The 27,860-nt window shown below is 38.3% G+C and overlaps 1 protein-coding gene across 1 annotated transcript in view; it reads left to right on the top strand.

The window, feature by feature from the left end:
• Window positions 1-27,860, top strand: part of ENPP1 (ectonucleotide pyrophosphatase/phosphodiesterase 1) — a 67,716-nt gene that overhangs the window by 21,829 nt on the left and 18,027 nt on the right. The window contains exons 2-15 of the mRNA XM_066373214.1: window positions 2,840-2,912; window positions 7,250-7,366; window positions 8,095-8,220; window positions 10,036-10,096; window positions 12,549-12,646; window positions 15,407-15,486; window positions 16,397-16,516; window positions 17,973-18,082; window positions 19,521-19,586; window positions 19,872-19,944; window positions 22,554-22,662; window positions 24,982-25,113; window positions 26,804-26,835; window positions 27,590-27,717. Of these exons, the coding sequence (XP_066229311.1) occupies window positions 2,840-2,912; window positions 7,250-7,366; window positions 8,095-8,220; window positions 10,036-10,096; window positions 12,549-12,646; window positions 15,407-15,486; window positions 16,397-16,516; window positions 17,973-18,082; window positions 19,521-19,586; window positions 19,872-19,944; window positions 22,554-22,662; window positions 24,982-25,113; window positions 26,804-26,835; window positions 27,590-27,717 (1,325 nt within the window). The remainder of the gene's footprint in view (window positions 1-2,839; window positions 2,913-7,249; window positions 7,367-8,094; window positions 8,221-10,035; window positions 10,097-12,548; window positions 12,647-15,406; window positions 15,487-16,396; window positions 16,517-17,972; window positions 18,083-19,520; window positions 19,587-19,871; window positions 19,945-22,553; window positions 22,663-24,981; window positions 25,114-26,803; window positions 26,836-27,589; window positions 27,718-27,860) is intronic.

Below are 27,860 nucleotides of genomic sequence, written 5' to 3'. Positions count from 1 at the left end.
AGGGCATGTCTGTTTTATTACTGAGTAGCCCATGCCTAGCCTAGAGGCTGGTATATAGTCATTACTCAATGTTTTATTTGAAGAAATGTGCTCATAAAAGTCACTACCCACCCTTCACCCTGCCCCATTTACTCGTTCCTCCCATCTCAACTCTCTCCTCATCCTGACTTTTGGGAAATACCACTCCACCTTCCTGTTCCTCTACCCAGTGTCCAAGTCCATTCCCCTCTGCATTTTCTTTATTCCAGCCTAAGTAGACTGTTCAATATTCACCTGCCGCCTTCCACGTGCCTTCCTTTCTCTGAACTTTTCCTTACGCTGGCCTTCCTCCTAGACGTCTGTTCTGTTCTGTCCTCTCCTTGTCCCCGTAGCTCTGCCTGCAGTATCAGACCGTCATTGCCCCTCTTCAGAGCTCAGCCCAGCGGCTTTCTCTATGATGCGCTTTCTGATTTCCCTCTCCCCAACCACCCCAGACTTTCTCCATCGCACGCTGTAGACTCTGCAGTGGCTGTGAGAGGCAACCAGATATGAGCCATTTATTCTATTTACCACCTCCACAAAGCAGAAGCTCCCTGAGGTACCTCTTATTCTCCCTTTCAATGCATAACGTAATTCTTACACATAGTTGGTATTTAATGAATATTTTGTTCCAATTGTCCTCAAAGTGAACTGTCAGGGAAACTCCATCCCACTAAAAATATTGAGGATTTGTATATGGATTCTTCTTCTTTTTCTTCTGACTCACAAATACAAGTTCTGTTATTATTCTTTGGAGTTGTATAGTGTATCCACTTATTTTAAAGTGTCAAAGGTCAGAAGAATATAGAATGAGAAAATACCAAAACGTTAGAGCCAGACATATTTTTAGAGATCCATGTAGTCCAGCCTTTTAATTTTACTGTTTTCTTTACTTCCCGATAGATTTATGATTGGCACTAAGAGAGTTTTTACTGTTTGTGACAGATACTTTAAAATTATACTTCTTTAGAGTTGTGTTAATAGACAGTTTATTCTAGACAGAATAAACTGCTGTCCAGAATGGGTAAGTGACTTGTCCTAAATCATACAAACAACTTGTGTAACATGTGGACCAGAGATGTACCATATTTTTCGCTCCATAAGACACACCTGACCCTAAGACACACCTAAGGTTTTAAGGAGGAAAATAAGAAAAAAAATATTCTGAACCAAATGGTGTGTTAAAATGCTTAATAAAATATACCACAATAATACTTCAACAATGTAAACTCAACAGCAGTATTCCCAACCATTAGCACTGTTATTAACAAATGAGAAGAGACTTTAATGTTCAAATATTCTTCTACAGTGTGTCCGTAAAGTCATGGTGCACTTTTGACTGGTCATAAGAAAGCAACAAAAGATGATAGAAATGTGAAATCTGCACCAAATAAAAGGAAAACTCTCCCAGTTTCATACCTATTCAGTGCAGTACGATGTGGGCTCACACACAGATTTTTTAGGGCTCCTTAGGTAGCTATCCCGTAAGCCTCTACAGACTCGTCACTGACTGGTGGCCTACCAGAACGGGGTTTCTCCTCCAAACTGCCGGTTTCCTTCAACTACTTATCCCACCGAGTAATGTTATTCCTATGTGGTGATGCTTTGTTATAAACATGCCGATATTCACGTTGCACTTTGGTCACGGATTCGAATTTAGTGAGCCACAGAACACACTGAACTTTCCTCTGTACCGTCCACATCTTGATTAGCATGGCCGTGGGCTGCTCCGCTGTATACACGGTGTTACATCATCATCTGCGCATGTGCACATGCTGCCACATCATCCTACAGAAACTGGGAGGATTTTCCTTTTATTTGGTGCAGATTTCACATTTCTATCGTCTTTTATTGCTTTCCTGTGACTGGTCAAAAGTGCACCATGACTTTACACTGTAGTTGTCTGGGAACCTGCAGCAGCTAAAAAAAAATGAACATTCGCTCCATAAGACGCATGGGAATTTCCCCCTCCTCTTTTGGGGAAAGATGTGTGTCTTATGGAGTGAAAAAGACGATAGTCACCTAATCCTGTCTAGTGGTCATTTCTACAAGCTGCCACAGTGCATTTGAGGGTATTGTTTAGGTTGGTGTAGTTAAACTGTTAAAGGAGGCATCTGATATTCTTGTTGCCTTTTATGGATGAGCAATTAGGCAATTGAGTCTACATAGATTTTCCTATTTCTCTTAATTATTACAAGTTCTCTAATAGGATTAATATGCATCATCTGGAAATTTTCTGGCAACATTAACCTTGGATAGCATAGATTTATTGCTAATATTTAGGTAGAATTTTGTTGAAGTATAATATACAAGCAGATTTTTATTTTTTTTACAGAGACAGAGAGAGGGATAGATAGGGACAGACAGGAATGGAGAGAGATGAGAAGCATCAATCATTAGTTTTTCGTTGTGACACTTTAGTTGTTCACTGATTGCTTTCTCATATGTACCTTGACCACGGGCCTTCAGCAGACCAAGTAACCCGTTGTTCGAGCCAGCGACCTTGGGTCCAAGCTGGTGAGCTTTTGTTCAAACCAAATGAGCCCGCACTCAAGCTGGTGACCTTGGAGTCTCGAACCTGGGTCTTCCGCATCCCAGTCTGACGCTCTATCCACTGTGCCACCTGGTCAGGCCATGCAGAAATATTTATAAAGCATAACTGTGTGGTTTGAATTTTCACAAAGTAAACATAATTGTGTAACCAGCACCCTGATCAGGAAACAGACTAGCATCAGCATGTTTGGAAACATTTGAAGAAACAAAACATTTGAAGAAATAGAAGGGTTTTGAAGGTATGTAATTTTCTTTTGTCTCTCTACAGGTTTTATCAGTCTGTGTGTTAACAACAATCCTTGGCTGTATATTTGGGTTGAAACCAAGCTGTGCCAAAGAAGGTAATTAGTACAGTGTGTGTTTGTGTGTGTGTTGAAATTTAGCCTTCTTCAGAATTCAGAATGTGTTGAGATAAGCATGATGTCCTAGTTTTATGGGTACTCCATAGATATTGCATACTTGAATCTGGTTTAAGCCATCTTAAAACTCTTTTATTATTCTAGCTATGTAATATTTTATTTACTTGCAAAACTGCATCCCAAAACAACAAAGAAGGGCTATGATTGAAAAACCAACCAATCAAACAGAAAAACAAAAAACAACAGAAAATAAATTAAGAACAAAGAAGCAAATGAGCAGACATGGCCAACAGGTTCTGGGGCGCGGCCCTGGGGCCTTCTCCCTGACTCCCCCAGGCACTGCTGGGACCCTCTTTCTCCCCAAGCAGCTATTGCTGAAGCAGCCTAGTGGTTACTAGGTAACCAGTCAGCATCCCTCGGCAACCAGAAACTTATCTTTACTTGCTCTTAAGCCTTTTAAAATCATAGACATTGTTAGTTTCAAAGCAGTAGTGGTACTCCTAAGCTGCTTCATGTGTTTTTTTCTTTTTATTGAGTGTAGAATTATCCATCATTGATAAGATCACTATAAATAATAGAACTGAATCACAGTGCATCATAGTATTTTGCCTCTGTGGTAGGTTTTTTTTCCCCTCCTTGTAAAAATCATTGATGATTCTCCAAGAATCCAATTTTGAAAATTCTTTTCCTGCTCAACTATTCTGTAATTTGAACATTAGTCATTTAATAAATTGAGTGATTATTAAGCTATCATTTATTGTTGAAATGGATGATAGTAATTTTTTTTTGTATTTTTCTTAAGTGAGAAGCAGGGAGGCAGAGAGACAGACTCCTGCATGCGCTTGACCAGGATCTACCTGGCATTCCCACCAGGGGGCGATGCTCTGCCCATCTGGGCCGTTGCTCTGTTGCAGCCAGAGCCATTCTTGCACTTGAGGCTAGGCCATGGAGCCTTGGCTGCAGGAAGGGAAGAAGGAGATAGAGAGACAGACTCCCATATGTGTCCAGATCAGGATCCACACAGCAACCACCTTCTGGGGCTGATACTCTGCCCATCTGGGGCCATGCTCACAACTGAGCTATTTTTATCACCTGAGGCAGAGGCTCCATGGAGCCATCTTTAGTTCCCTGGGGCCAATGTGCTCAAACCAATCTAGCCATGGCTGTGGGTGGGGAAGAGAAAGAGAGAGAGAGAGAGAGAGAGGGAGAAAGAGAGAGAGAGAGAGAGAGAAGAAGAAGAAGAAGAAGAAGAGGAGGAGGAGGAGGAGGAGGAGGAGGAGGAGGAGGAAGAGGAGGAGGAGGAGGAAGAGGAAGATGAGGGGGAGGGGGAGGGGGAGGGAGAGGAGGAGGAGGGGGAGGTGGAGGAGGAGGAGGAACATGAGGGGGTGAGAAGCAGATGATCACTTCTCCTGTGTGCCCTGACTGGGAATTAAACCCTGGACATCCACATGCCAGGCTGACTCTCTACTACTGAGCCAACCGGCCAGGGCCATGAATGATAGTAATTTTATGTATTTCGTTAATAACCTACAGGCATAGCTCAGAAGTATTGCAGGTTTGGTTCCAGACCACTACAGTAGAGCCAGTATGGCAATAAAACAAGTGTAATTTTTTTTGCTGGTTGAAGGTCTTGCCTTCAATTTGTAAAAAAATGCATCTGTGAATCACAAGAAAGTGAAACACAATGAAACAAGGTCTGCCTTCATTCAGAGCAAATTAAGAAGCTACAGCCTAGTGTTCACCTGGGTAGTTTTTCTTTGCATGACCTAATTTACCTTGAGTTCAATTTGACACATAAAAATAGCAGTTTTTATCTAAACCCAACATAGTGTGTCTAGTATTTTTAAAAATTACTAGGTGCATATTAATGAGCTTAAAGTACTAGCTATTATTCTAATAGCTTTTCCCCATCCTGGGTTGGGGAAATCTCACTTAATCTACTAAATCTAAAAATTATTGTCATTTCATGTCCTTAACATTGCCTAATTTCTCAGTGTTGTGAAAATTAAATCCTGTGGCAGTGTCTGTCTTGTCGGGTCAGGAAGCTATTAAAGTCAAATTCCTTTTTTCCTGTTAGATTCCATTATTTTCTATGTGTATTTTTTTCTCCTGCTTTTTAGAAAGCCAATAAAGTCCTAAGTTATTCTAGATATCAAGTGTTGCAGCATAAAATTGTTTTTTAAAAAAAGTATTTTTTCCATATCCACCATTTATTCATTTAATGAAAACTTATTAGCACCAATTATAATCACGTGGCTTATGGGCACAGAAGATACATCCTGCTGGGAACAATTTAGGTATGGTCTTTGTTCTTAAAAAGTTTATGGTCTAGTGTGAGACTGGGATACTAATCAGATAATCTAGTTATAAATGAAATTAAGTGACTAAGGGGAAGGATAAGATTTTATAAAAACTTAAAAGGAAGTGGACCCAGGCTGGGGAGTTCAGAAAGCTTCTCAGAGGGAGCTGGGCTGTACCTGCAGGTGAACAGGTGTTCCAGGTGATGGGGGGAGAGCTGGGCTGTACCTGCAGGTGAACAGGTGTTCCAGGTGATGGGGGAGGGCTGGGCTGTACCTGCAGGTGAACAGGTGTTCCAGGTGATGGGGGAGGGCTGGGCTGTACCTGCAGGTGAACAGGTGTTCCAGGTGATGGGGGAGGGCTGGGCTGTACCTGCAGGTGAACAGGTGTTCCAGGTGATGGGGGAGGGCTGGGCTGTACCTGCAGGTGAACAGGTGTTCCAGGTGATGGGGGAGAGCTGGGCTGTACCTGCAGGTGAACAGGTGTTCCAGGTGATGGGGGGAGAGCTGGGCTGTACCTGCAGGTGAACAGGTGTTCCAGGTGATGGGGGAGGGCTGGGCTGTACCTGCAGGTGAACAGGTGTTCCAGGTGATGGGGGAGGGCTGGGCTGTACCTGCAGGTGAACAGGTGTTCCAGGTGATGGGGGAGAGCTGGGCTGTACCTGCAGGTGAACAGGTGTTCCAGGTGATGGGGGAGAGCTGGGCTGTACCTGCAGGTGAACAGGTGTTCCAGGTGATAGGGGAGGTGCGGCCTGTAGAATGTGTTTCAGACAATCACATTACATCTTTACATTAAGACCGAAACTGGTCCTGGCCGGTTGGCTCAACGGTAGAGCGTCGGCCTGGAGTGCGGGGGACCTGGGTTCGATTCCCGGCCAGGGCACATAGGAGAAGCGCCCATTTGCTTCTCCACCCCTGCCCCCTCCTTCCTCTCTGTCTCTCTCTTCCCCTCCCGCAGCCAAGGCTCCATTGGAGCAAAGATGTTCCGGGCGCTGGGGATGGCTCCTTGGCCTCTGCCCCAGGCGCTAGAGTGGCTCTGGTCGCGGCAGAGCGATGCCCCAGAGGGGCAGAGCATCGCCCCCTGGTGGGCAGAGCGTCGCCCCTGGTGGGCGTGCCGGGTGGATCCCGGTCGGGCGCATGCGGGAGTCTGTCTGTCTCTCCCTGTTTCCAGCTTCAGAAAAATACAAAAATAAAAAATAAAAATAAAAATAAAAAAAAAGACTGAAACTATGTCGGGAATTCTTTCTCTTTCTGAAACATTCATAGATAATCACTTGATAAGTTTTTTCTCACATTTGAAATTTGAGAGAACTCCATGGCTGTTTAAGGCAGTCCTTATTCCGACCTTTCTTTAACCATACCATAAAGTATTTAAGTCTTATCAGACCCAGTAGGTTTTGTAATAAGTGAAAGAAAAATTTCTCTTTTTTCCTATGGCAAGAAAGAAAAATCATAAACTTTGTACCTAAGGTAACCTTCTGTTAGTATGTATCAGTTTCCACATGAATTTGTGAAAAGATTCTGAGGTAACTTTGATTATACCAGTGGTAATCAACCTGGTCCCTACCACTCACTAGTAGGCATTCCAGCTTTCATGGTGGGCGGTAGTGGAGCAACCAAAATATAAATAAAAAGATAGATTTAACTATAGTAAGTTGTTTTATAAAGATTTATTCTGTCAAACTTAGTGAAAATCCGACATAAAGTACTTGGTAAGTAATTATTATATGCTTTAACTTGCTGTAACTCTGCTTTATAAATTTTATAAAGTAAAGTTACTTCCCTACTTTATAAATCACCATTACTGTGGAACCGGTGGGCAGTTAGAAAATTTTACTACTAACAGAGATACAAAAGTGGGCGGTAGGTATAAAAAGGTTGACTACCCCTGGATTATACCATCCTTGTTTTCTTAAGGGGTATTTGGAGCTACGCTATACCAAACTTAGGTGTATTGGTTGATGTTTGCTTTGTGATTCTATAATGATTTGAAACATCTAACTCATTATTCAATATTTTCAGTTAAAAGTTGCAAAGGTCGCTGTTTTGAAAGAACATTTGGGAACTGCCGCTGTGATGTTGCTTGTGTTGAGCTTGGAAACTGCTGTCTGGATTACCAGGAGACATGTATAGAACCAGGTAAAAACGTGCAGGGAAAAACATGCAGCCATGGCATTAGTAAGAGATCACAAGATGGCTCTGTATCTTTTCGGTATATGATTTACTTAACTCACTTGAGATTTTTAAAAATTTGGCTTTTATATTTTCTCAGAGAAAAAAAATGCACGTATTTTGCCATGAAAAATTGTACTGGTGGCAAAACTGTGCCTATTTTAATGCATGCAGAAAGCCTATACCGTCTGATTTGCATTTAAATGAAGTCCAAACGAAAATATAAGAATATTTTTATTAGGGGCACTTTAAAGTCAGAGTTCTTAGATGTCCACTTAAACTTTAAAATAAAAACTCAGAACATGGAAATTTTTCTCCGTTTGATGTGGACTTCTCTACATATGACATGGAATAACATTTATATGGGAGTGAACCAAATTTGGATTAAGTTTGAGAACTGTGAAAATGGCTGGTGGAAAAAGCCAAGATCTTCATATGAATTGGATGCTAATTTGCTGTTTGTTCACCTTGCAAAATGATGAGATTCTGGGGTTTTAGTGAAATAATAACAAGTGCCGCCTGCATGTTTTCCGTGAGTTCTGATTGACCTGGTGATGGCAGATTCTGCGGGTGACGAAGAGTTATGAACTCGTGTGCTGTCTTTTACGGGTCCTGTACCAGAAGACAGCAACTCTCTATTGACTTGGCGTGTGTTAAATTTGGACCGTCACGTTTCTGTTGATGTTTATTTCTAGAGCGCATATGGACTTGCAGCAAATTCAGGTGTGGTGAGAAGAGGTTGTCCAGAAGCCTCTGCTCCTGTTCGGATGACTGCAGGGACCAGGGGAACTGCTGCATCAACTACAGCCCTGTGTGTCGAGGTCAGGTCTCCACGTGCCCCATAGGCTCTACAGCAGCCTGACGTCTTCCTAGGTCTTAGCTGGGTTTTGCATAGGTTTAATTTATTTATTTTTTACATGAAGAGTCATACTTATTGGCCAACTATATTAGCTGAAAAAATATTTAAGAAAATTCAAGCATATACATGAGTAAAAAGAGAGTATGTAACAAACAGTGCATCCACATCCACCTTAACAATTGCTATCTGCACATGGCCAGTCTTGTTTAATCTATAGTCACTCATTCTGCTACCACCCCTTCATGTTATTTTGACATTAGCTGTATATTTAGTGCTGTATTATGGAAAGATCATCCTGGCTGAGTCTTATGTCCCAGGTTCTCTTGTAAAAAATGAAAATAAACTCTGCCATGCCACCCCCATAAATTCAATTTTAAAAAAATAGCAACAACTTAGATGCTGAATTTATGACATGAGTAATAGGAGAAGCTTAATTATAGGTTGACTGTTGGGCGCACTATAGCTTGCCGTAACTGTAAATATGAGCATGGCCACAAGATTCAGAAACACAGGTGAGAGAGCTGGCTCATGAATTTCAGGGACTGTGCTTGCATAATGAACACTGTCTCCATACTCCTCACTACATAGAAGTAAATTTGTCCTTTATGATGGCCTCTTCCTGTCTTAGGAACCACGAGTCTTGTTTCAAATGAACACGGGACTGTAACTTTTCCACTGCCCTTTCTCTTAATTCCTATAAGTGTGGTTAAGTAACTGTTGCAGGTTGTCTGGGAATCCATAGCATAGATCTGGGTCAGAGGGTCTCGGGAAGGGAAGTGACCACTTCCTCAAATTAAAAAAAAATGCTGCAAAAATATAGCAGTGCATGAAATGTGACATCATGTCTGGGGAAGAAATAACTACACATTGCCTAAATTCTTAACAAAAATGATGTAGACATTTAGGAGAATATGTTCATTTTATGAAGTATAAGTGGGAAAATATTGAAAATTCAATTTCCTGAAGCATATTAATAAGATTACGTTTTCTTTTAAAAAATAAGTTCTTAGATTTTAGTAGCTGGTATTTTAGGTCATTAAGAGGAAGCTTTTATTAGGACACTGGCAGAAGAATATCCGTTCTGTCTACTTCACTTCTGACCCACTTTGTCACTCATTTCAAACTTAATCGCATATTCTCTCTTGTCAGTTACTGTTGTCTCCTGTGTTTACTTTCTCTCCACAGTTAGATGATGAGTTCTTAGCAAATAGACACCATCTCATACTTTTTATATTTAAAAAAAAAATCTGCCATGCACTGAGCGAGTGCATATGAAATTACTGCAAAAGATAATAGAGTAGTATGTAAACTGTTGTTACTAGGATCCTCTCATTTAGATGTTACAAGATTCCTTGAAATTCCTTGACGTTATTTGGCTCTATTTGAGAGGAAATAAGACATCGTGGATTTAATGCCAGAAGATTTTTTTGGTTGGATAGATGGAGAGTTATAAATTTTGGCTGAAAATATGAACAGTTTAAAAATGAAAAAAAATACCCTTAAGATCTCACATATATATTTGTTATGTCTTAGTCCTGTAATTATGCATATACTTTTTCTTCCTGATATCAACTCTTTGAAAACAAACTTTTATTTTGAAATAGATTGCCTCCCTCTTTTCGTTATATTATCCTAGAAATCATGCCCCATGTTATTATCTATGTAAATGTTAATACATTTTGATTTTGGAATCTGTGATGTGATGTGTCTCACAAGCATTGTATTTGTTGTTGCTGTTAAGTGTGTTCATCTCGATTTATTTCTTTAACACATTTAGGTGAGAAAAGTTGGGTAGAAGAAACGTGTGAGAGCATTAATGAGCCACAGTGTCCAGCAGGGTAAGATGATATTCTGAGATATATTTATTTTATTTTATTAGAAATACCAACTTTTTTTTCAATTGAAAAGATAAAAATAATAATTTCTTATTTGTTCATTGAGCATGATTTTTAGTCGGGCCTTATATTTGGTACTGGGGATGTAAACATGGTAACAGAGTAGTGTGACCTCCCGCTCTGAAAGGGGAAAAGGAGAGGTCTTGAATATGTAGTGTTCAGCAGTGTCGGGTGGAAATATTTATATTTTCCTTGTTAGGAAGGAAGACCCTATACTTTCATTTGGAGTTTGAGAGTTAAACTTGAGCAAATTATAGCTTCTTTTCTTTTTGCCTTTTGGTTCACTTACAAATTTGAGGGACAAACAACCTGTCTGAGAGAGGATGTTACATAATTTTTACAATTTATATTTGTTCTTTTTGTCCTTAGTTTTCACAGTACTTTGTATATACTAGGCCATCAAAAAAGTTTTGTAGAAATTTTATAAAAGATATTAGATATATTTAGCTTTGTTCCACTTGAGATCTGCCTTATATAATTTTAGTTATTCATCTTAAGAATCATATTCTTACTTCTTTAAAATGTGATTCTTCTAAACTATTAAAATGTTATCTGTATTTTAGCTTTTGTTTACATGCATAATTTATTTATTTTATTTTATTTTTTTTTTCATTTTTCTGAAGCTGGAAACAGGGAGAGACAGTCAGACAGACTCCCGCATGCGCCGCACCAGAATCCACCCGGCACGCCTACCATGGGGCGACGCTCTGCCCACCAGGGGGCGATGCTCTGCCCCTCCGGGGTGTCGCCATGTTGCGACCAGAGCCACTCTAGTGCCTGGGGCAGAGGCCACAGAGCCATCCCCAGCGCCCGGGCCATCTTTGCTCCAATGGAGCCTTAGCTGCGGGAGGGGAAGAGAGAGACAGAGAGGAAAGCGCGGCGGAGGGGTGGAGGAGCAAATGGGCGCTTCTCCTGTGTGCCCTGGCCGGGAATCGAACCTGGGTCCTCCGCACGCTAGGCCGATGCTCTACCACTGAGCCCACCGGCCAGGGCATTTATTTTTGCTCTATGAAATATATATATATTTTCTTTTGGGAGAATATATTTTGTTGTGTAAAACAATAGTAGCAGCAATTGGAAAACTAAACTCAAACTGAAAAGTTCTAAAAGAGAATTTTTTTCAAAGGAAACTTCTTATATACCCTAAGCTGCCTTTTAAATCCTAGGTATATTGGTAATTTTAGACTTAGTGAATTTTGAATTTTTCTTTTTATTGTAAACATAGATTATTTTTCAATTATAATGTAGACTCTTAGTGGAAAAATGTACCTCATTTTTTTACAAAAAGACCATAATTTAAAACACATTTTATTATACTGGAAATGATTATGCCAGTTTATTGGTGGTCCAGTAAACTGTTTTTATGTTTTCTGTTGACTGGGTATAAATAAATTTATACAGATACGGACTATTGAGACTGTATGCGGCTGATTCTGCAGAGTCAACCAACGGAGCCATGGGACAAACACTAGTGGCAGTTCAATCAATTATATACACATTTTCTCTTTTTCTGTTTGTGTTTGTGAGTAAGCTAGGGAAGAAGTAGAGTTGAAAAAAGCAAGGTGAGGTAAACACTGGCTCTCAAATTTTGAATTACTGAGTAAATGTTCAGTGACAGGTTTTTCATGGTATCCAATGATATACAACTCTCCTGTCATCTACTGGATATCATTAGAAGCTACAAAATTTCTGAACCATGCCTGTTTTGGTGCATTCATGTGACAGTTTCCCATAGTTATCCTCTTTGCTGAGTATATCTTTTTTGCCTCCCTGTTTAGATGTCTGCACCACACACATTAACTGTGTGTGTGTGTGTATTTGTGTGTGCACGCACACGCTGTCATTGTTTCTTCGTTCCTAGCTTTGGGTCATTTCTTTGTTGTTTATATATTTAAATGCAGTAAATACCTCTTAAACTTCTATGTTAAATATTAATATAGTTTAAATATATAAAATTTAAAAACTATTGTATGTAATTTATATGATAATAGATACCATCTATTAGATTCAAGGAGACACAATATGAGAAAGTGGTTGTTCAGGGAAAAAAATAGAAACAAAAGCATAATATAGAAAATACTGTGTGTTAACATTTATTCTCCTGCATATCGGGAAAATAATACACTTTAGTAACATTTGGTTGGCTTATGGAATAGAAGAAACCATGAATGATATTCTCTGTATGGTGACTCAGTGGTATGGGTGCTTAATAAATAGATATATGATAAAATGCAAAAGCATGTAAATGAGTATAAATGCTGGGGAAATATCCTTTGTGAGAGTGCTTGCTGAGCTGGTTAGTTTACTCTAGATTACAAACCGACCTCAGTGGAAAATCTTCACTGGATCTGTGTCTTCCTTCTTTAAACCTTTTTTTTTTTCCCTTATTGCCCAGGTTTGAAACACCTCCTACCCTCTTATTTTCTTTGGATGGTTTCAGGGCAGAATATTTACACACCTGGGGTGGACTTCTTCCTGTTATTAGCAAACTAAGTGAGTAACGTCAAAGTTTACTATTGGAGTATCACAATTTCAGTCAGATAGACTAGGGACTCAGTCTTTTTTTGGAAAAGTACTGGCTGAACTTGACTGTTTTATTAAATTTCTCTAATACAGAGTGGTGGTTGGACCTGATGATAAAGAACTAATCTTTAATATTGTAATTACTCTAAAGCTGCCTTTTATTTATTTATTTATTTTTAATTTTTACATTTTTCTTTTTAATTTTATTTATTTATTTATTTATTCATTTTTAGAGAGGAGAGACAGAGGGAGAGAGAGAGAGACAGAGAGGTAGCGAGAGGAGGGAGAGACAGAGAGAAGGGGGGAGGAGCTGGAAGCATCAACTCCCATATGTGCCTTGACCAGGCAAGCCCAGGGTTTCGAACCGGCGACCTCAGCATTTCCAGGTCGACACTTTATCCACTGCGCCACCACAGGTCAGGCCATAAAGCTGCCTTTTAAATACTTCTAAGATTATAGCAGTATTTTAGGATTTTTATCTCTTGGCTGATATATATATATATATATATATATATATATATATACACACACACACACACACACACACACATACATATATATATATAAACTTTTTCATATAATTTTGTATTTTTTCATTGAAAAATAATTTGTTTATGTATTACATCTTAAAATAGAATTTAATAAACTGAAGGTATTTGGGTCATGGGACAGCTGTCAGAGGGAAGGGGGATGAGGGGATGGGATCAGAGAAGGTGAAGGGATTAGCCAAATTTTATATATATATATAAACACATAGATACAGAAAACAAGATAGCAAGTCCCAGAGGGGAGAGGGGGAGGGAAGTAGAGGGAGGGGACAAAGGGTTATATGGGGCATGTTGTTGGAGGCTAAGGGTGTTATTTAGAGTGGGACGCTTGAATCCATGTTGCTGTTTTTTTGTTTTGTTTTTTTCTGAAGTTGGAAACAGGGAGGCAGTCAGACAGACTCCCGCATGAGCCCAACCGGGATCCACCCGGCACGCCCACCACGGGGCGATGCTCTGCCCATCTGGGGCGTCGCTCTGCCGCAACCAGAGCCATTCTAGCACCTGAGGCAGAGGCCACAGAGCCATCCTCAGCGCCCGGGCCAACTTTGCTCCAATGGAGCCCTGGCTGCGGGAGGGGAAGAGAGAGACAGAGAGGAAGGAGAGGGGGAGGGGTGGAGAAGCAGATGGGCGCCTCTCCTGTGTGCCCTGGCCAGGAATCAAACCCGGGGCTCCCGCACTCCAGGCTGACGCTCTACTACTCAGACAACCGGCCAGGGCCTGAATCCATGTTAATAAAATAAATTAAAACATTTAATAATAATAAAATAAACATAAAAGAAACTTAAGGTATTTCTGATATGGTACTAGTAGTGTGGATATAGAATATTTACCTTCTAGTTATCCTATAATATCTTGTAGCATTCTTCCAATCTCTTTGTCTCAATCAAGGCCTTAATTGAATGATTATTCTGTAAGTTAGTGATGCAAGAGAATGGTTTTTTCTCAGTATTAATGCCAACATTTTAATTCACATTACCCACCAGTAATATGGGAATCACTTGTATCTTCATTGTTACTGAAAAAGAAACAAACTTGTACATGGGGGTAAAAAGTATAGGACTTTGCTCATTTATCAGTGATCAATATCTAAATAGCTACAGTTTAAACTGGTCTGAACTAGAGGTAAATAAATACAACTATTTTAGTGTTCTGGAATTCTAAAATATTATTTACTAGACTTGAACATCTGAAAATGGTTGAAATATTAAAGTCACTCTCAGTAAATACATATGTACATTTATTCTACTTCTCTTGTGACAAGCCAAAATAATTTGGAAAACTTCTAAAAAATGTTTTAAATTTCTAACTGGAAGAAAATAGTTTTTGTAAATAATTCTTTGACATAAAAGCTCTTTAGTAAAGAGCTTGCATAGGAAGGAAAGGCTCTATCAGTCAGGCCAATGGGCTTTGAAGCTTGAATCTGGCCCATTGTTACCAATAGGAGCAAGGTTCATCTCAGCAGCACCAAACATGGCGTCCTGAGTTGTAAATTAAGTAGCTATAGGTACCTATATGTGAAGTTTAAAAGAAATCAATACACAATTAGCCTAAGTCCTAACTTTAGCTAATTGGGGAATATTGTCTGTAATTATGAATTGTTTGGAAGGCAGTAAGATAGACACCAAGGAACATTTTCAGGCAATGAGGTATTAAAATCCTCAAATCAGTCTTTTTCAGAATCTTTTTCAGCTAGTTCTGAATCTATGGGTTGGGATGCTGTTACCTCAGCTACTGCTTCACCCTAGTTTTAATTATACAGATTTAGCCACTAGTGAGTTTATTCTTGTTGTTGTTGTTGTTTTGTTTTTTTATACTACCTAGTGCAATTTAGGTATGTGACCACAAAAAAGTAACAAAGATCTAGCAAGCATCATTATTACAAATGCTCCATCTGGAACTTAATGTTATTGATTGGAATGGGATAATTATTTTATTGGCTTAATTATTTTATTTAATGTTTTCTGACTAAGAGAAAAGTTAACTCTAATTTTAACATTGAATTTGAGTTCACAATTTTATACCTGGGTGCTTTATAATTCACCCTGAATTTGTATATGAATATAAATGCCTCCTACCTAGGTTAATTTTTTTAATACAATATAGACTTGTGGTACCAGAGCTAAATGAGGTAAACAGATTTTAAGTTGTATTTAATAACAATCTTTAATTTTATTTTTTATAGAAAATTGTGGAACATATGCCAAAAACCTGAGACCAGTCTATCCGACAAAAACTTTCCCCAATCACTACAGCATTGTCACAGTAAGCTCTGCATTCCACCTTTTATATATTCACAGATGTGAGATGCACATGTAGCCTTTTTTGAGAGATTAATTAGATGTCAGATAAGAAAAAAAAATAACTTCTCTTCCAATGTATAGTTAAACCAGAAAACCTATATTCTGGTCTTGGCTCTGCTACTCACTAGGTGTGGCCTTGGAAAGGTCACTTTACCTTCTAAGTCTCAGTTTTCTCACCTGTGAAAAGAGGTGAATAAAGACCTCAATAACTGATTTCTGGGTCTCCTTTTAGTTTTAAGATCTCTTGATTCTTATAGCCTGTTTTTTCTTACTAGTTTTGTACCGTCTTTTATTTGAGTCCCCAAACTATCTCACACTCAAGTGTTCTCAACCTGTTTTTCCAATCATCTTGATGTATGAGTTTGAGCAAGTCACTCTGTGTGACTCTGGATAGGATTACAGCCCTGTTTTTGTTTCAGTCAGTTTCCAGATTTAATTTGAATCCATTAAAAAGAAAAAAAAAAGTAGAATTCTTTTGGCCTTGAAGCCAGAAAATTAATACTTTAGCTTGCATTCACTGATAAAAGCCATTCTTGTACCAAACCAAAACAAGTTTGTGTTGCACAAATGCTTTATTCAGCAATGCGAAAAGACAGCAGAGCACCTTTTTTCAAAATTTGGGTGGCTGCCCATTTATATAGACCTTTATAACAGTGCTAAGTTATTATTTCCTATTATATAATGTAAAACACATGCTATATAAACTTTGAGTGGGTGGTTGTGTTTTGACAATACCCATTGTTTTGTTTTGTTTTTCCATTGTTTTGTTTCTTATACCTTCAGTAACCTGTTTCTCTCTGATGAAATTGTTCGGTGCCTTAAACATTCAAACATTCATAACTTGCATAAAACCTGTATTTTATGTTTTTTAGGGTCTATATCCAGAATCCCATGGCATAATTGACAATAAAATGTACGATCCAAAAATGAATGCTTCCTTTGCGCTTAGAAGTAAAGAGAAATTTAATCCTGAGTGGTACAAAGGAGAACCAGTAAGTTGTTTGTTTTAGCTGCAAAAACAGTTTCTTTTATTGCTCTCATCTGTTTCTGTTACAGGAAAATACCAGATTCCCTGGCACTCTTAATACTACTTCACTGACTATGTCTGTGGGCCTCCTTTTGTAAATGGAGATACATTCTGATAATCCTAACTGCAGTCTGTGTCATTGTATGACAAGAGTAGTAGTTGATTTCAGAACTGGACTCTTGGGTTATTCTGAGCCATTTTTCTTTCTGCTTTATCCTACCTTCTTGTACTATATATATTGATAGTAGGATATGGCAGTGGGTGAATGGAGGTAAATTTTTTTTTTTGTATTTTTCCAAAACTAAAAGCAAGGAGGCAGCCAGACAGACTCCTGCATGTACCTGACTGGGATCCACCCATATGCCCACCAGGGGGTGATGCTCTGCCCATCTGGGGCATTGCTCCACTGTGGCAGGAGCAACTCTAGTGATTGAGGTGGAGGCCATGGAGCTGTCCTCAGTGCTGGGGGCCAACTTTGCTCCAGTGGAGCCCTGGCTGCGGGAGGGGAAGAGAGAGATAGAAAAAAAGGAGGGGGGGGGGAGGGTGGAGAAGCAGATGGGCGCTTCTCCTGTGTGCCCCGGTCGGGAATCGAACTCGGAACATCCACACGCCTGGCCGACACTCTATTGCTGAGCTCACTGGCCAAGGCTGGAAGTAATATTTTAATTTACACAAAGCTATTTGTTTCTGAAGAAGGTAAATTTTGACTTCTTTTGTATATGCTAATTTAAAAGATTCTTTCTGGTTGTGATTTAGATGTATCTTTTTATTTTTTAAAATTGTTAAAATAAGACTGTAGGGTCTATTGTATTGTTTCAATAATCCTATTAGAAGGAAAAAGCATGATGTTTAATTTACAGGTTATAAATTTAAATTTTAGCTCTGATAGTTAAAGCTCTGTGACTATGGGCAAATTATTTTTTTCTGTGCCTTAGTTTTCTGATATCTATGCTGTGGGTAACACTATTAAATACCTCATTGGGTTATTTGAGGATTATTTAAATTACTAGTCTAAGCTTGCTTATAGGAAGAGTACTGTTTAGAACTGTAACAAGCAATAATAAATACTTAATAAATGTTAGTTATATAAGTTAAAATGCCAATAAATTGGGCGGGTATATTTGTGAAATTTTCTTTTTTCAAGGGGAACCTATTAAGCAAGGGTATGACTCTAGAAGTTGCAGTAGTTACCAACTGACTTATGTTCATATTTTTAAAGTTAATTTAATCTTTATTTAATTTAATTTTTCTGCTGTTCAGAGTTATATTACATAATTATTTTAAAATCTAATTATTGGAACTTATTAACCTTAAAAACATCCCAGCACTTGAGAAGAATGCATTGGTGTTGCATAAACACATACTTTCCTAAGAGATGAGATTTGCATAATTTCGTAACTTTCCTCTGTTATCTTTTCCAGATTTGGCTCACAGCTAAGTATCAAGGCCTGAAGAGTGGCACATATTTTTGGCCAGGCTCAGATGTAAAAATTAATGGAATTCTCCCAGACTTCTATAAAGTGTATAATGGGTATGTGTAGATGTACTCTGTCTGAGATCTGTAACATAAAACAGCTTATTTTTATCTCAGCATCTTCTTTTGATCAAGTCCTAAGCTCTAGCATTTGAGTATAAGTGGGCTGAAAAATGGGAGCCCTCCGAATAAGGACTCTTATCTCAAAGAGTTTTAGATGAATGGCAGAGTAAAACAAGTTGTTTTCTAGAGGTTTTCCAGAAAGCATTGAGATCTCACAGAGGTACCCTTTGAGATCGTGTGGGGTGTGCACTCTGATCTTTGGGTGGGAATAAGGAGCGGAGTCATGGCGAGAGCAGAGGGCTCAGAGCTGAGTCACAGCTCAGTTTAACTGTAGGACAGAAAAGAACTAGGAGAAGACGATGGAAGTATTAAACAGGACACGGGTGGCAATGACTCTGGTGTCTGGAAACACATTATTTAAAAGAAGATATTGACAGCATCTCTGGATTTCTATTTCCAAATTACTTCAATAAATATGCCATCTTATGTAAGAAGCTGATTAGAATAGCCTCCAGCTGATAGTAAAAATTCATGATGTATTGAGAAAAAAAGAACAAAGAAAAAAAAATATATATATATATTGGGAAGACTCTATTCAGGTAATTTTTAGTGAGACTACCACAATAATTTTACTTATTTTACATTTAGGCTATTTCTATTGCAAAAGCAATACAACAGTATATTTGGGGGGTGAACAGAAAAGATCATAAATTCTAGATGAGAAATGCATAGTGATTTTTTTTTTGTGATCTTATGCTATTGTAATTCTTTATGGTTCACTTGAGCATAGGGCAGTACCTCTTCCCACCTTATTATTTGCCTATATTTTCATTCCATGGATGGTAACTGAGACTTTATTGTCATGCGGTAGGCATAGGGGATTCAAATACTAGTGATATATATTCTCTGGTTTCTCAAAGTCTAATAGAGGACACAACTAATTGTGCCTGGGGGTGGGTAAGCACGCATTCTGGTGAAGTTTTGTGAACAAAATCCTGTATCCCGAGGAAGGTGTAATTAATTATACTGAGGAAATGTTGTCTGGGGAACTTTCTCATCAGGTGCCTATTTCTCACTTTTACTGAGTCAACAAGTGAGTTCTTCATAAGGTACCCTTTGAAGAGTGTATTGACATGGGTTTTCATATCCTAGCAACTGTTCTTCTCAGGTGTAGGAAAAATACCCTCAAGTAGAGGACAGGAAGCAAATTTTTAAGCCCAATGACAACTTCCATATGTGTAAAACTTAACTTTTGTTCCTTTGTTGGGAAGACAAATAAAATTTTCCAAATAAAACTCTTACATGACTTCACATTGATGCATTAGATTGTTGTAAACTTTCCTTTAATGCAGTTTTGTTAAGAAAAATGTCTATATTTTAAACCTAAATAATTGTCACAGATTTGTTTCATTTTGATTTTTCTTAATTCTAGTTCAGTACCATTTGAAGAAAGAATTTTAGCTGTTCTTGAATGGCTACAGCTTCCTAAAGATGAAAGGTATGTATTGTAAATACTCCTTTGTTTTATAGAAATTACACAATAGACTAAAAGAAAACCTTGGCATTGGCTATGAGGTTGTATGTCCAAATAAACTCTTTAGTGAGCTATTTATTATAGTCACATTTTGAAGAATTTGAAACCTGTAAGTTATTTCTCAGCAAGTTTAGACACGTTACCCCAGGGTTGTATACTTTGTGTTCACTAGCGATTGTTGAATTATTCTTTCCATTCTGTTTCATAATGTGTTCATAAAATATTACATTTTGATACTGTTTGATTTAGACCACACTTTTACACTCTGTATTTAGAAGAACCAGATTCTTCAGGTCATGCCTATGGACCAGTCAGCAGTGAAGTAAGTACATTTTATCAGTGATTACTTCATTAAACGTGGCTTGGTGACAGCTAACTGAATCTTGATTTGAAGCAGGTTTCTAGACTATTCTGTAAGACTCCAGATTTCTGGGAAGAGTGAATATTAAGCACAATTTTACTAAAACCAAAGAATGCACTTTAATCAAAATAGGAGCTGGGAGAATTGTTCTGTTTATATTTTCACAGTGCTAACTTGAACTGATGATGAATTATATTCAATATTTTTAATTCCAAAGCTTTTATCCACTCCATATTCCCTACATTGGCCTAAAAACTAGGTGATTTTTAAATATTTTGTAAATGAATGAGACTCCACTTCTAGGAAAAGTTAGGATAATATGTCAAATAGCAGAAAAGGCTGCTTATGAACTCTCCACTTTAGGAAATATATCTGACCATTTGGGATCATGCTTCCAACAGAGCTCAGGCATCAAAGGATTAGTGATTTTTTCAAAAGTATAGAGAACTGCAAATCATCATTGTTTCATTGAGTGTCTACCAGGAAGCGAGAGAGGGAAAAGGCTCATGGACTGAGGCTCTCAATGTAACATCTTATTTGACCTGACACCCTTTTAGGCATTTAGCCCACTCCTGGCTATGTTTTTAATTGGTACAGTGCTTTCAAACCTTAAATATTGTTTTCATTTTCTGTGTGGCCATATCATTTTGTACCATGGAGCAAAGGAAACATTTGAACAGAAAATGATGCAAACTTTCCTTGTGCCTCTCAGCTGACTTTCCTTATGATGTATATTTTATCTGTGGCCTACAGTATGAAAAGAAGCAATAAGTAAAGGTCTGTAGCATTGTTGGTCATGCTGAAAGAGAGCTTCCTTGTTAGGATCCTAATCTTAGAATTCTTGTCTAATTATCTTTTTCCCCATAGGATTTGCCAAAAGGCAAAAGACTAGGAAAACACACTCTTTCTTAATAACCAGAGTGTCACTTCCAATTCTCCTCAGTCCTCCTGCCCAGGCAGTCCCGGCTGGAGAATGTGTATGCCTCCAGGACTCTAGCATCGAGTTCATAAGGTCTGGCCTGCCATGGCTGTTGTGGGTCCTGTGTTTAAGTGTGCTACATGCTCTACATGCTCACTTCAGCAACAGCAGACGGAAGAGAAAAAGCATGCTCATTTTTCTCACTTGAATGTAAAACAGTTGCCTAAGCCATCTTTCCCTGGGGCTCCACTGGATTTGCCTTACTTAAGAGACGAGGGTCCTCTTCTGTGCCATCTCCTCAGAAGAGAAGAAAGTTGACTCTTATCTGGTTCTGTGTTTACCCTTTCTACTCTTTCCAGCAGAATCCGTCTCTAGCAGCTCCAATTTAGTAATTCCATGTGCCCTGTGCTTTGATTCTTTTCTTTAATTAAGCAGAAATGTTTCTTCTGAGAGATGGGATAAGGAAGATGTGTAGGCAACAATGTGGCGATATTATCATCAGTCAAAAGTTTCATGTAGCTGTTATCTGGGTGTGAGCAATTGGCCAGATGCTAGTATAATTCTCATGCTTTCCCTAGTCCCTGACACCTGAGACACTTGTCTCTGTCAGTTTGGCTGCTGGCAAATCTAAGGATTATTTTGTAATTGCATGGTTATCAGATCATATGAGTTTAAAAATCAGTGCTGCCTTTTTCTAATTCACTAAAAAGTTTGCAAATTACCAGCTTTTTTGATTCATCATTACTCAAGGGTAAACCCATTGCTTTTGAATTATATTCACCAACTTGTAAATTCTCTTTACCTTTACTATTACTGACACATCAAAACGCATTTTATCTTAATATTTGAAAATTCCAATTCATGTTGCTTTGATATCTTTGAGTGAATCAAAGATCATATTGAAGGAGCTTGTTTCACATAACAGTAAAATACACTGACTCTAAATAAAGATTAGACTGATTTTGATACATTATAGAAAACACACGCAAAATATACTAAGAGTTTTCCTCATGAGAGTTTGTAAGGGGAGAGGAAAAGAGAAATGCTAAAAGCAATTTGCCAAAACCATTCGCCACTCTGTGTTCTTGTGATATTCATGTGCCAAATATAAAGTTTATAAGGAAATAATGGGTTGTAATTCTAGGAGTTCTTATTTAAAAAAAATAAGTACATAGAAGCATTTAATGAATAATTTTAACATTTTTGAAAACGAGGAAACATTACATTTACACAAATAATCAGAGAAAAACAAAGGGAAGTTGATTTTAGAAAATGAAGTGATAATTAAGAATACATTTGTTTCTGGCCAAATGAATTTGTATTGCTTTGGCCTAAATTGGGTCTGGTCTAGGGAGTGGCATTCCGAACTCAGAGAGGAAAAGGTGATCTGTTCAGCTAATACCATTTCCAAGACTTATGATTGAGCCTCTATAGGATTTAGGTCCTTCTGCTGTGTATGGTCAGCAGTTATTTGATGCCCTTTCTGTGTTCCCTGACTTGTCTTAGACTAATGTGAATTAGTCTATCATAGTGTTTGCATCCACGGAACTTTTTCTTTATTTTCTTTTATTTTTTTTTTAACAGAGATAGCTTTATATAGGAATAGCCATTAGTGTGGAATGCATCACATAAGGCTGATTCTCTTTCTTAGGTCATCAAAGCATTGCAGAGGGTTGACAACATGATTGGCATGCTGATGGATGGTCTGAAAGAGCTGAATTTGCATCGATGCCTGAACCTCATCCTCATTGCAGATCATGGTAATCTGAATTTGCATCGTTTACCCTTCAAGTTAAATGGTGCCCCCCTACCCAAACTTACTTGGTTGATTATTGTTTCATTATTTTCTTTGATTGTTATAGTTAATTTTTTAAAAAAACATAGTTTATTGTGGAAAGTCTTTAGGAAAATATATTATTAAATATAAAGTACAAATGAAACACAAAATTCATAGAAATCTAAGAGCCTGTCTATCAAAATACACTCACCTCCTGATTTGGGAAAGGCTTACAACAGTCATTTGGATAGTTAAAAAAAAAATCTTTTTTCAATATTAAACTTTGGTAAATCTATTCTAACAACTTTATATTTATTTTGAACTGATGATGATGCACCTTTTCTGGTTTTTTTTTTTGTTTGTTTTTAGTATGATAAAAATGACTCTGAGGCCCTGGCCGGTTGGCTCAGTGGTAGAGCATCAGCCTGGCGTGCAGGAGTCCCAGGTTCGATTCCTGGCCAGGGCACACAGGAGAAGCCCCTATCTACTTCTCCACCCTTCCCCCTCTCCTTCCTCTCTGTCTATCTCTTCCCCTCCCACAGCCAAGGCTCCATTGGAGCAAAGTTGGCCCGGGTGCTGAGGATGGCTCTATGGCCTCTGCCTCAGGCACTAGAATGGCTCTGGTTACGACAGAGTGACACCCCAGATGGGCAGAGCATCGCCCCCTGGTGGGCATGCCGGGTGGATCCCGGTTGGGCGCATGCGGGAGTCTGTCTGACTGCCTCCCCGTTTACGGCTTCAGAAAAATACAAAAAAAAAAAAATGGCTCTGAAGGCAGTATATATTAATGTTGGCACTATTTTAATTTCACTGTTACTATACTATGTATCTTTTTAAGATTTTATTGATTGATTTGAGAGAGAGAGAAAGGGGAAGGGGAGCAAGAGGCATCAACTCCTAGTAGTTGCTTCTTGTATGTGCCCTAACCAGACATGCCCAGGCTTTTGAACTGGTGACCTCTGTATTCCAGGTCAATGCTTTAGCCACCAAGCCACCACTGGTCTTTATAACACATGCTTCTATATGGCCTTGGGTCTATAGAAGTGATATGTAGTAGAGAAAACAGAAAACAAGTTCTTTTTTATTCAGTGAGAGGAAAGGAGGCAGAGACAGACTCCCACAGTGTGCTCTGATTGGGATCCACCCAGCAAGCCCACTAGGGGGCAATGCTCTGCCCATCCGGAGCATTGCTCTGTTGCTCAGCAACCAAACTCTTCTTAGGCCTAAGGCAGAGGCCATGGAGCCATCCTCAGCACCCAGGGCCAACTCCCTCCAATCAAGCCATGGCTGAAGGAGGGGAAGAGAGAGAAACAGGGAGAGAGAGAGAGAGAAGTAAGAGAGAAGCGAGAGGGGGAGGGGGAGGGGTAGAGAAGCAGATGGGCTCTTCTCCTGTGTGCCCTGACTGGGAATTAAACCTGGGACATCAATACACTGTTGCTGTACCACTGAGCCAACCAGCCAGGGACCAACAAGTTCTTTTCATTGTTTTTTTACTTCTTGTTGTTTGCTTCTGAAATAATTATTGAAAACAATTTCTAGACACAGTCCTAAAAAGTCATAGCCTAAAGAAACCCCAGTCCTGGAATGAGAAAAATTTTATACTTCCAGGCCCTGGCCGGTTGGCTCAGCGGTAGAGCGTCGGCCTAGCGTGCGGAGGACCCGGGTTCGATTCCCGGCCAGGGCACACAGGAGAAGCGCCCATTTGCTTCCCCACCCCTCTGCCGCACTTTCCTCTCTGTCTCTCTCTTCCCCTCCCGCAGCCAAGGCTCCATTGGAGCAAAGATAGCCCGGGCGCTGGGGATGGCTCTGTGGCTTCTGCCCCAGGCGCTAGAGTGGCTCTGGTCGCAATATGGCGACGCCCAGGATGGGCAGAGCATTGCCCCCTGGTGGGCAGAGCGTCGCCCCATGGTGGGCGTGCCGGGTGGATCCCGGTCGGGCGCATGCGGGAGTCTGTCTGACTGTCTCTCCCAGTTTCCAGCTTCAGAAAAATGAAAAAAAAAAAAAAAAAAAATTTTATACTTCCAGTTAATATCCTAAGTGATTTTGGGAAAATAACTAGGTTTTTATATACTAAGTCAAAAAATGTGATATTCTTCCTTACTTGCGTAAAACTATAAAGATATTATATAAATAAGAGGAAACAAACTAATTTTGGATAAAAAAAGGGAAAAGTTTTTTTTTAAATGTGAAGTGGTAGATATAGCTGAGCACATGTTTATTAAATTCTGAAAATGAAATTTTGTTCCACATGTTAAATTTTTTAAAGTTGCAACATCTTTTAGAATTTTTTTTTTTAACCTAGGCATGGAACAAGGCAGTTGTAAGAAGTATGTGTATCTGAATAAATATCTGGGGGATGTTAAAAATATTAAAGTTGTATATGGACCTGCAGCTCGATTGAGACCCTCTGATGTCCCAGATAAATACTATTCATGTAAGTATAGCTCTGTGCTAACTTTGAATATCACTATATTTAGAATAGATTTCTCTAAATTACTGCATGTCTAAACTAAGTGAAATCAATTAAACTTAATTTCCTTTTCATCATTAAATTATCTCCAGGGCTTATCTTCTGCCCCTGAAGGAACCTTGCTGGGTAAAGTAGTCTTGGTTATAGATCCTTGGTTTTCATCACTTTGAGTATTTCATGCCAATCCTTTTTGGTCTGAAATGTTTCTGTGGAGAAATCAGTTGACAGCCTTATGGGAGCTCCCTTGTAGGTAATTGTTTTTTCTTCTGTGGCTTTTAAAATTCTCTCTTTGTCTTTAACCTTTGGTATTTTAATTATGACGTGCCTTGGTGTGGCACCTCTTTGGGTCCAGCTTGTTTGGGACTCTGTGCTTCCTTGAGCTGTATCTTTTTCCTTCACCAAGTTAGAGAAATTTTCAGTCATTATTTCTTCAACTAGATTCTTGATTTCTTATCATCTCTCTTCTGCTTATAGTACCCCTTTGATGCAAATGTTATTATGCTTTCTGTCATTCAAAAGGTACCTTAAACTATCTTCACTTTTTTTTTTAATTCTTTGTTTTCAGCTGCTCTGATTGGGTGTTTTCTTCTACCTTGCCTTCCAAATTGCTGATTCAATTCTCTGTTTCATGCAACCTACTGTTTACTCCTTTTGTATTCTTAATTTCAGATGTTGTTCTTCAGTCCTTACTGCTTTGTTTCCATGGTTTCTATGTCCATTTTTAGTATTTTTTAAATGTATAAAAGTAATACACAATGGTTATAAAACCTCTTTCAATAACTATATAGGAAATGGCAGTATTCAATTGGGCTCCCAAGTTTCCCAAATTAAAACAAAAGCTATATATCTATTTATATACCTACATACATAAAATATATATAGTAAAAATTTTTTTATCTGGATAATTTTCTCGAACTTATGTAAAGTCTAGCTAAAAGGATCTTAGAAATAAACTGCTATTGATTTGTAGCATAAGGTATGTACAGTAGGTAACTGTGGGCTTGCTATGCAAATGAATTTCCAAAACTATTTTATTTATCTTCTCTTCTGAGTTCTTCTTTGTCCCTTTTATTTCAAAATTCTGAAATTATCAGTAAATATCAAGGTTCATAAAGTAAAAAGTGACAGTTTCCCACCCTAATTTCCCTAATTTACATCTCAGTCTCTCTCTTTAGAAGTTAAATTTGAAATGTGTCTTTTCAGATATTTTCTATGCATATATAAAATACATTCGTTTTTACATAGTGAAACCATATTAAATCTAGATAGATGGATGCATGAATATTTGGATGTACGAACGGATAGATGGATGGATGAATAAATGGGTAGACGATGGACAGGCAGTTGGATAGATGGTCAGATAGGTAAATGGACAGACAAATGGATGGACAGATAGATAGGTAGGTGGATATTCTGTAACTTGCCTTTCCGTTTAACAATATGATAGAATTTCACAGGCTTGGAGTGGGAGTTCTTAAACATCTGTCTTATTCCTGTCAATGGCTGATAAGTAATTATTTGAATGAGCTCTCTGAAACAAAATTTGGTATTTTAAATATAGGGTTTGAATCTTCCCATCTATATTTTTGTGTTATTTATATTTCAACTTATAGCATACCATCACCCATTATTTTTTATCTTTGTCCCCCTTCAGTTAATTATGAAAGCATTGCCAGAAATCTTTCTGTGAGTATCTTTATTTTTCTATTATCTAATTACTGTTAACTTTGTATTATATTTAGAAAAGATTCAGTATTTATTATTGGGATTATAAGACTAGGATTTTTGAGTATCTGGGCCAACATTTAAATGCTCTGTAGTTTTGAAAGATATTTAACAACCTGTCCCAATAATCCAGGTTTGAAAACTTTTAAGAATTTGTTTATTGACATTTTTAAATTTATGTGACGGTGTAAGAAATACATAATTAAAAACAATAAAATGGAAAAAAATCTGTAACTGTACCATGTAAATACTGTTAACCTTACCATATATTTTCTGTCAGTCATTTTTAATGCCTATCTTTTAAATAAATTTTTGTTTTGGTGCTGAGTTATTGATACAATATATATATATTTTTTACTTGATAGAAAATGTTCACTTTTGGAGAAAATTCTTACAATTATAATTACAAGTGTGTTTAAAAATAGAATCACCAGTAGTAACTCAAATATAATCTTGTGACACACTCTTATCACCCTGGGACATCTGTGCAGTGATTATGACTTTATGTAAAAGTAAGACTATTCAGTAGCTGGGAGTATTCAACTTGTACATCATACAGATAGTGAGAACTCGGCTGTTTTTCCATGTGTGACCTACTAGGCATGCTGGTAAAGTGTTTGTGAGGAAACAATTCATATGAAGTTAGAAAGCACTTATAAAAGAAGTTTACACTTAAGAAAATATGCAAATAATCTTTTGCCTTCCACAATTTCAGTGTCGAGAGCCAAACCAGCACTTCAAACCTTACCTGAAACAGTTCTTCCCCAAGCGATTGCACTTTGCCAAAAGTGACAGGATTGAGCCTTTGACGTTCTATTTGGACCCCCAGTGGCAACTTGCATTGTAAGTTTTGACAGCCTCCCTCATAAACTTAACCTGATCTTTTAGTAATTCAGGGTAACCGCTGGGCCCTTTCCAACATTGCTGTTGTATGAAAACTGCACAGATGTAATTCTCTATACTCTACTCCGGGGTTTTTCAACTTT

The sequence above is a fragment of the Saccopteryx leptura genome, chromosome 3 (genome assembly GCF_036850995.1).
Source record: "Saccopteryx leptura isolate mSacLep1 chromosome 3, mSacLep1_pri_phased_curated, whole genome shotgun sequence".
NCBI lineage: Eukaryota > Metazoa > Chordata > Mammalia > Chiroptera > Emballonuridae > Saccopteryx > Saccopteryx leptura.
The sequence above is the reverse complement of the archived record's forward strand: the minus strand, read 5'-3'. Positions and strand labels throughout refer to the sequence as shown.